The sequence below is a fragment of the Lipotes vexillifer genome, unplaced genomic scaffold (genome assembly GCF_000442215.2).
Source record: "Lipotes vexillifer unplaced genomic scaffold, Lipotes_vexillifer_v1.1 scaffold636, whole genome shotgun sequence".
NCBI classification, from domain to species: Eukaryota; Metazoa; Chordata; class Mammalia; order Artiodactyla; family Lipotidae; genus Lipotes; species Lipotes vexillifer.
In genome coordinates this window covers 1,070,424-1,078,907 of record NW_006786547.1, presented here as the reverse complement: position 1 = coordinate 1,078,907, position 8,484 = coordinate 1,070,424, and the positions used below count along the sequence as shown (strand labels likewise).

General features: G+C 62.1%; 1 protein-coding gene across 1 annotated transcript in view; it reads left to right on the top strand.

The window, feature by feature from the left end:
• The window catches only part of DIPK1B (divergent protein kinase domain 1B), a 10,878-nt gene extending 5,898 nt beyond the window's left edge, over positions 1-4,980 (top strand). Inside the window, exons 5-9 of the mRNA XM_007459015.1 lie at positions 117-277; positions 771-909; positions 3,382-3,489; positions 3,593-3,769; positions 4,168-4,980. Coding sequence (XP_007459077.1) covers positions 117-277; positions 771-909; positions 3,382-3,489; positions 3,593-3,769; positions 4,168-4,980 — 1,398 coding nt within the window. The remainder of the gene's footprint in view (positions 1-116; positions 278-770; positions 910-3,381; positions 3,490-3,592; positions 3,770-4,167) is intronic.
• Positions 4,981-8,484: the final 3,504 nt, after the last annotated feature.

Below are 8,484 nucleotides of genomic sequence, written 5' to 3'. Positions count from 1 at the left end.
CGCCCCGAACCCTTCCTGTCTCTGTGGATCTGACTCGAGGCCTTCGCATGGGTGGAATCACAGGATCTGTCTCGTGTCTGGCTCATTTCACTGAACATGATGTCCTCCTGTCCTAGGGGCTCAGTCGCCCATGGGTGACAGGACCCACAGGGGCCAGGGCAGGGACTGCTGTAGCCTGGGTCGGGATTTCTCTGCCTTTTCGTGGCTGTATAATATTCCGTCGTGTGGACAGACCACATTTGGTTTATCTACTCATCTGTCAATGGACAAGCGGGCTGTATCCACCCTTTGGCTTCTGTGATCGTGGGTGGGTGAGGCCGTGTCTCTTAAAGGCTCACAGGGTGACCGTGCCTCCAACCCTGCGGCCCCTGCTGGCCCGGGTCCAGCCCGAAATCTCCACCACCCAGGGGGACAGTGCGTGGGGGTGTGGGTGCTTCTCCAGCCTGACCTTGTGCAGAGGTTACATGTCACTATGAAATGAGGGCAGGACAGGAGGGAAAATTGTTCGAAATCTCTTTATTCAGCAAAATAATGAGCGTCTACTCCATATCTCCCTCATTTTGGAATTTATTTTTACCTGCCCGTGAGATTTAAAGGTCTGGGAGACACCAGGCCCCGGCCCCACCCACAGTGAGTAGGTGGAGGGGGAGGGAGACGTTGGGCTGGGCAGGTGCTGGCCCCCAGAGTGGGGGGCAACCCTCGGGAAGGCTGGGGTCCAGGACGTGGGGTCAGCACCCCAAATGCGGCGCTCCCTCATGGCCCCCTCCCCCGCAGGGCCGGCTCCCGGGCCTCCGGGTCAAGTACGTCTTCCTGGTCTGGCTGGGCGTCTTCGCGGGCAGCTGGCTGGCCTACGTTCACTACTCGTCCTACGCTGAGCTCTGCCGCGGGCACATCTGCCAGGTGGTCATCGTAAGTGTCACCTCAGGCCAGGCCTGTGGGCTCCTGGGCCAGCGCTCCTGCCGTGGCAGCTTAGAGACGTGGCTCAGAGGCGCCGGCTCAGAGGATTTTAAGACACATCTGACCGTGCCGACTGCAGAGCTGCCCCTGGCGGGCCACGGGGGAGGCCAGAGAGGAATGCAGAGGCCAAGGGCAGGCTGCGCAGATGCGGGAGGCTGGGGACGGGCAGATGGACAGATCCAGATGTAGAGGTGTCCTTGAGGGAGATATTTTAGCCCAGACGGGGACAGGCAGGCACTGGTGGCCTTGAGGGCCCCTCCTGGAGCCAGGAGCCCAGCAAAGGTGGCTGTGGGGCGTGGTCTTCGGGGCCTCAGACGGGAGACAGCGCTAAGTCGCCACCGTGGCGTCTGCAGCAAGGCCGTGCACGTGCATGTGAGGGCGCGTGAGCCTGCGTGTGCTTGTCTGTGCCAGCGCTTGTGTGCCCACGAGCGTGCACACAGGGTGGCTCACTGCTCCCCTGTTGATGCCGTGACTGGCTGGAGGGCGGGGTGAGGCCGGCCGAAGGGGCCCTGGCAAACCTCAGCCTCTGATCCCCCCCCCCCCCCAACAGCCCCCGGCCGCCCTGCCTGTCCTCCCCAGGCAGGTTGGAGCCCTTGGCGAGCCGACCAGGGTTCTGAGGCCTCCATGCCACTTGGGGACAGACCTGCCCTGCCGCAGCAGAGCTCCTGGGGTCTCGAAGCGGGAGCCGTGGGAGACGCCTGGCCTTGAACCCGTCTCCATTTGCCTCGCACCAGCCAGGGGCCTGGAGTTTCTCCTCCTCTGCAGGATGAGAGCACTCCTCCTGGGGGGCTGTGTGGCGCCCCGGAAGGGCTCAGCAGGCCTGTTCTGGGCAAGGTCCCAGGGGGGCCGCACTTGGGAAAGTCCAGAGGTGGCGGTGGGAGCAGCGTAGGGACTTGTAAGGGGCCCATTGATGGTTGGCTCAGGCCTCCTGGGGGCGGGGCTGCCACCAGGCACGGAGGGCGCAGTCCCAGCTCAGAGAAGGCCTCAGGCCTCCCGGCCATTCTCAGGCAAGCTCACTTATTCCAGAAAGGCTCACTGGGGGCCTCCAGGGGCCTGGCCCGAGCTGGGTGCTGGACACATGGCTCTGCCTTCACAGTCGGGAGCGGGGAGCTGGGGAGACCCGGGGGCAGGCGTGTGTGGGGATGGAGCCCGGCCTCCAGGTGTGGGCGGGAGGTCTGGGATGAGCCCCGGCCGCCTGGTGCTGGCAGTGGGTGGAGGGGCCTTTGCGGGCAGCAAGACCTGGAAGGAGGCGTGAGATGGGGTCTGGCCAGTGGCATGCAGTGAGCAGACGCTCAGAGCTGGCGGGTATTTTCTGAGTACCTCCTGTGTGCCCCCAGTAGCGCCCCAACATGCAGAGGACTGAGGGGCCCTGGGGGAGCAGAGGAGGAGCCTGCCCCTCCCAGCCAGAGGAACTGCAGCTTCCGTTTTCCCAGAGTGCCCTGGCTGCTGGGACCAGCTCTCCTGAGGCCTGTCCCCGGGGCCGTGGGGACACCCTCTCCTTTCCAGGGGAGACCTGCCCACCTCATGGGGGTATCAGCCGTCTCCGAGATATTCCACAGCTTGTCCAAGGCCACCCAGTGTGTGTGTGGGGAAGGCAGGACCAGGGGCCGTGGACCTGGTGCCCATGGACCTCTGGGTGCTCGGCCGGGTCCCCACCACCGCCCAGTCTGCACACAGTAAACAGGCTGGGAGGGGAGATGTCTGATGGGTCGCAGAAGCCCTGAGGCTGATGGACACACTGCCCACCTCAGCTTCCGTGGAAGCCTCTCCCCACACTGGTGGGCGGTGTGGCTGACAAGTCCCTTCCCCCACCCTGGCCCAGCCCTGCTGCCCAGGCTCCCTGGCAGACCACCCCACAAGGGCCCTGTGGCCCTGGGGCTTTTCGGGGGTCAGAACAGACCCCTGTGGTGGAGGGCCTCCCTCCAAGGTGGCAGAATGACAGTGTGTGGTCTCTTGGTTTTCCTCTGGATGAACAGCTGTCGTGGCCTCCCTGGTCCCCATAGGTGAGTCCAGGGCCTCTGGCGCCTCCCGCCCCTCAGCACTCTCTCTGCACCTCCCTTCCCTCTCCTTCCTCCAGGCCCTCTCCACCAAGGGCCTGGGCACCATGGCAACGGTGATGCGCATCCAGGAATTCACCCCCCACCCGCTCCAGACGCCACGACTCCCCCCCACCCCCCGCAGGGACGGGCCTGACTCCATCCCCTCCGGCCTCACCTGCTCAGGTCAGCCCAGACCCCCAGGACTCAGGAGGCTGCAAGGCCTTGTCTAGAGCCGAGAAGGGGCCAGTGGGGGCGGCAGCTACTCCAGAGCCTGATCTAATTACTGCAGAAAGCTTCTCCCTGTGCATCTGGCTAAAGAAGGGGCCGGCGGGCAGGCAGGACGAGCCCCGGCCTCCCCAGGCCACTTCCTGTGTCTTCCTCTCAGTGTGACCAGTACCGCAAGGGCATCATCTCAGGCTCCATCTGCCAGGACCTGTGCAACCTGCACCAGGTGGAGTGGAGGACCTGCCTCTCCTCTGTCCCGGGCCAGCAGGTAAGCCCAGCAGGGTCGGGCCAGGGTCAGCCCCAGGGCTCAGACGCCCTCGGTGCAGCCAGAGGGGGACATCTGCACGGAGGGTCCCTGTGGTCCTGTGCAGGTGTACAGCGGGCTCTGGCAGGGCAAGGAGGTGACCATCAAGTGTGGCATTGAGGAGAGCCTGGACTCGATGGCGGGGGCAGATGCGGCCCCCCGGCGGGAGCTGGTGCTGTTTGACAAGCCCACCCGCGGCACCTCGATTAAGGAGTTCCAGGAGATGACCTTAAGCTTTCTCAAGGTCAGTTGGCCCTCCTGGGGGCCAGTCAAGTTCATGCCCAGGGACGTGTGACAGGGCAGGAGGCAGGCTGGGTGGAGGCCTCACGGGCCAGCCAGGTGCCTGGCTAGCCCCCCCAGCTCCAAGCAGACCCTCCCTCAGGGAGCAGCCAGAGGCTTGAGGCCCCGCCCCAGGGGCATCTTCGGGGAGAGCGGGAGGGGCAGATGAGCGGTGAGTGCTGCGGCTCCGCAGCTGGGCTTCCAGGAGTGGCGAGGGGGCCTTGCAGGTCCCTGGCTGTCCCCTCCATCCTGTCGGCTGGAGGCGGGGCTCCCCCTGCCTGGCGGACGTACGGGGTCCGGAGCGCAGCCTGCTGGCCAGCTGGCCGACGCCCTGGCCTCCTCTCTCCTGCCCCCAAACCGCAGGCAAACCTGGGAGACCTGCCCTCCCTGCCCGCGCTGGCCGGACAGATCCTGCTCATGGCCGACTTCAACAAGGACCACAGGGTGTCCCTGGCTGAGGCCAAGTCAGTGTGGGCCCTGCTGCAGCGGAATGAATTCTTGCTGCTGCTGTCCCTGCAGGAGAAGGAGCACGCCTCCCGGCTGCTGGGCTACTGCGGGGACCTGTACCTCACCGAGGGGGTCCCGCACAGCTCCTGGCCCGGGGCCGCGCTCCCGCCTCTGCTGCGCCCGCTGCTGCCACCTGCCCTGCACGGGGCCCTGCAGCAGTGGCTGGGGCCCGCGTGGCCCTGGCGCGCCAAGATTGCCATCGGCCTGCTGGAGTTCGTGGAGGAGCTGTTCCACGGTGCCTACGGGACTTTCTACATGTGCGAGACCACGCTAGCCAACGTGGGCTACACAGCCAAGTACGACTTCAGGATGGCTGACCTGCAGCAGGTGGCGCCCGAGGCCGCTGTGCACCGCTTCCTGCGGGGCCGCCGCTGTGAGCACAGCTCGGACTGCACCTACGGGCGCGACTGCAGGGCGCCCTGCGACACGCTCCTGCGGCAGTGCAAGGGCGACCTGGTGCAGCCCAACCTGGCCAAGGTGTGCGAGCTGCTGCGGGACTACCTGCTGCCCGGCGCCCCCGCCGGCCTGCGCGCCGAGCTGGGCAAGCAGCTGCGCACGTGCACCACGCTAAGCGGGCTGGCCAGTCAGGTGGAGGCGCACCATTCGCTGGTGCTCAGCCACCTCAAGACCCTGCTCTGGAAGGAGATCTCCAACACCAAGTACACCTGACGGCCAGCCAGGCGCTCCCGCCCTGCCCCAAGAACCACTCCTGCCCTTGGCCCTCTCCCCGCTTCCCCCACCAAAGGACGGGGCTGCTCCAGTGTCCAGACCCTATGGGTCTCCAGAGCTTGGGCAGCCGTGGGGCTCCTGCCCCTACACCCACCCCCAGGGTTTTCTAGGCTCCCAGACGGTACTGTGCAGCTGGAACAGGAGAGGCTGGGAGGAGAGGGAAGGACCTAGAGCCTAAGCACCAAGGGCTGGCAAAGGGACCTGCCTAGACCAAGGTTTTGTTACTTTGGAGAACATATGTGTAAATAAATACATTTCCCCTGAGCACCCGAGTCCCCTCAGCCCACTCCAGGCCCCAGCCTGGACAGTCTGCTGGAGGGCTGGGGCAGGGTGGGGGGCAGCCACATCCTGGCTGTTGGCTGACTGGGGTTATGACTGGAGGCAAGGGCAAGGGCAAGGGCAAGGGTGCTGGAAGCTGAGCCCCAGTCCGGACGCAGTGTGGTTCGGGGCGGGGTGGGGTGGGGGGGTGGGCTGGCGGAAGTTTCTTCTCTCGTAAGAGTTTCTACACTAACTTCTCCCTGTACTGCTTTTGCTGCACAGAACAGTGCGGCCCAGCCTAGGAAGGCTTCTCCACTGATGCCAATGAACCACTAGGTGTAACATCCACTGTCCGGGAAAAAGCCAAGGGTCCCCTGTGCCCTCCTCCCCCTGAAACAGGAAGCTGTGAGCCCAGGAGCCTGAACCCTCACACCCTCAACTCCTGCTGGGCCCTCAGCTGATCAGACAGAGAAACGCAAGTCAAGACAGTTTATTCAAGACCCATTTATTCTCTAGTTCTGCCCACATGGAGACACCCTCCTCGAAAAGGCGGTCACTTTAACACCTGGTGCTGAAGACACGTGTTCCGAGGTTTCAACTATGAGATCCACATTCTTAAAGCCCTAGCTCTTAAACCTCATCTAGATTTCTCCGCTTGGATGGGGGGAGATGACCCAACACAGCGAAGAACCGCTCAGGACTGTGGGCTCTGCTCGCCCAGGAGACCGTGCAGCTCCCCTGACCACCCGGCTCGAGCCAGGATTAGGGCCGAGATGAGGGGTGCCTGCTGGGCTGCCGCCCCTGCCCCCGCCTCCTGTCCTCTTCACTAGGCTGGCCGTCACCTCTAGTTTCCCTGGAGTCTGGGGATTCCAGAAAGTCTCTGCTCACACTTCTGTATCACGCCTGCTGCCTCAGCACCGCTGATCCACACCAAGGGGGAAAGGCACACAGAACTGCTTTTCAGCACACCAACGTTCCACACAAGTTATTTTATAAGCCTGCGGGTTCCTTTTCATCAGAGGACATTCGCAAGGCCATGGCTTCCCCCGGCTCCCCACTGCCCCTGCCGGCAGACTGGACGTGCGTGGCCCCCATGCTGAGTCGCGCGCACTCCCCTGGCTCCACTCAGGCGCACTCTCCTGGAGAACTGAGGGCGGTGCCCTGGGCTCTTCCGGCGGGATCTGCAGAGAGAAAACCGAGATGACCCACTCCCAGTGCTGGATGGGATGGACCACAGTCAAGCCTCCTCAGCAGAGCAACTGGCTTCTGGGATGCAAGGACACAGCTGCTCAAGCCTCTTCAGCCTCTCCTGCCAGACACGCCAAGCCCTGCTCCCCTCTCCTTCTGACCATTCCACCCAGTTTCTAGGGGAATTCAGCCAGGGAGGTTCTACCAAGTAGGATGGGACAGGAAACCCAGCTGCTGCCGGGCTCAAAGGTGGACCTACTGGATGTACCGCCACCTGCCACCCTCTCTGCTCAAGTCGGCTTGCTTCTGGCAATTACACTGTCACCCCAACCCCACTCCAGTTGACAAGCCACAGTGCACGACACAAGGAAGTGGGCAAAAACCCTGGTAGCTGCTTAGTAGCAGCCAAGAGTAGCCAAAAGTTCAAGATTCTCAAAAAAACAAAAAACAAAACACAACAAAAAATAAAGAGCACACATCCAAAACCTGGATTAAGAACCAACCAGACACATGCTGTGCAGGCAGCTCCCGCCCACCCTATGGTCCCTCTCAAGGGCACCAGGGTACCAGGGCTGGCTCTGAGGGTGGGTCACACCAGCTCTGGAGGAAAGCCAGCTGTCGTGAGGAGCCTCGGGCCCCTGCTAGCAGCCGGAGCACATGCCGTCTTGGAAGTGCTTCTTTCTGGCCCGATCAAGCCTTCAGATGCTGCAGCCAGAGCCACCCAGCCAGGCCGCCCTGAGCCACAGACCTGGCAATTTGCTGCCAACACACTAACGGGGGAGGTGGCTGAGGTCAGGCCACTGTCCTGCCTCACCACCAGTTCTGCCCACAGTGGCCTTCACTGTCAGCTACTTGGACATTCTCACCTCTCCTCAAAGCACACCCACAATTGATACCATGTGCTTGTATTAAAGGGTCCGAAAGTTCTGTCAGACCCCCAGCCAGGCACCCCGCTCCCAACTTACCTGTCCTGAAGCCAGTCCTAGAGTGACAAGAGCCACACCTGCAGGTCTGTTCCACTGACCAGCCACACAGGACCGAGCTGGGCCCACGGACCTGAGAAATGGAATCCAGTCCATGAATCCCTCCCAAATTATTTTCTGTAGCAGGGTTTGTCAACCTTGGCCCTATCAGCATTTGGGACCCTGTAGCTTTACTGTGGGGCCGTCCTGGGCACCACGGGACATGCAGCCACAGCCCTGGACCCCACCAACTAGATGCCAGCAGCACCCCATCCGTGTCCTGCCCTGCAAGTTGCCACATGCCCTGGGAGGGGGACAAACTGCCCCTAGTTGAACAGCCACTAACCTACAGCTTTTGTTCAACCCTCCAACTTAAAACAATTCAGGAAACAGCAAAATGCACTCTCCAACTGCAAGGAGACCAAGACACCCCTGGTCTGGATGATCATTTTTTATAGGGTTACGGTCGGCCCGTCGAGGGGCTCCACAAAGGGGCCCGACTTCTGCCTCACCAACAGGACAAAAGCCAGGAGCAAACCTCTGGCCTTCCTTCCAGAGTGACTCGTCTCAAGGTCCTCAGAGTACGAGCGCTCGTGGGCCAGTGGCTCTGGGGCCCCCTCATCCCCACCTAGGGTCCTACTCTGAACAGGGCCTGGAAGCCCCACAGGGCCTTGATACCAGCTCAGCGGCCCTCAGCCAGGGATGCAGGTCAAACTTGCCCAAGGATATTCCTAAAAACTCCTCACCAGGCAGACCAACAGAACATTCATTTCCAGTAAGGAGACTCTCTCCTGGTCAATCCCATTGTGCCCAAAGCTTGCTATATGCCTGTATACATATCTCATTTAATTCTCACAAGCTTTATTTTATAAAGAAAAAGAATATCAGAGTCTTCAAGGGCCTGCACACAGCTCCCACTGCAAATGCACGTGGAAACAAGGTGCTCCCTCCTGCAGCTTTTGGTGATGTCCGGCTACAAACCATTCTTAGTGCCCACTGTTCTGAGCACTGAGCGTAGAAATAGCCGCTTCCTCTC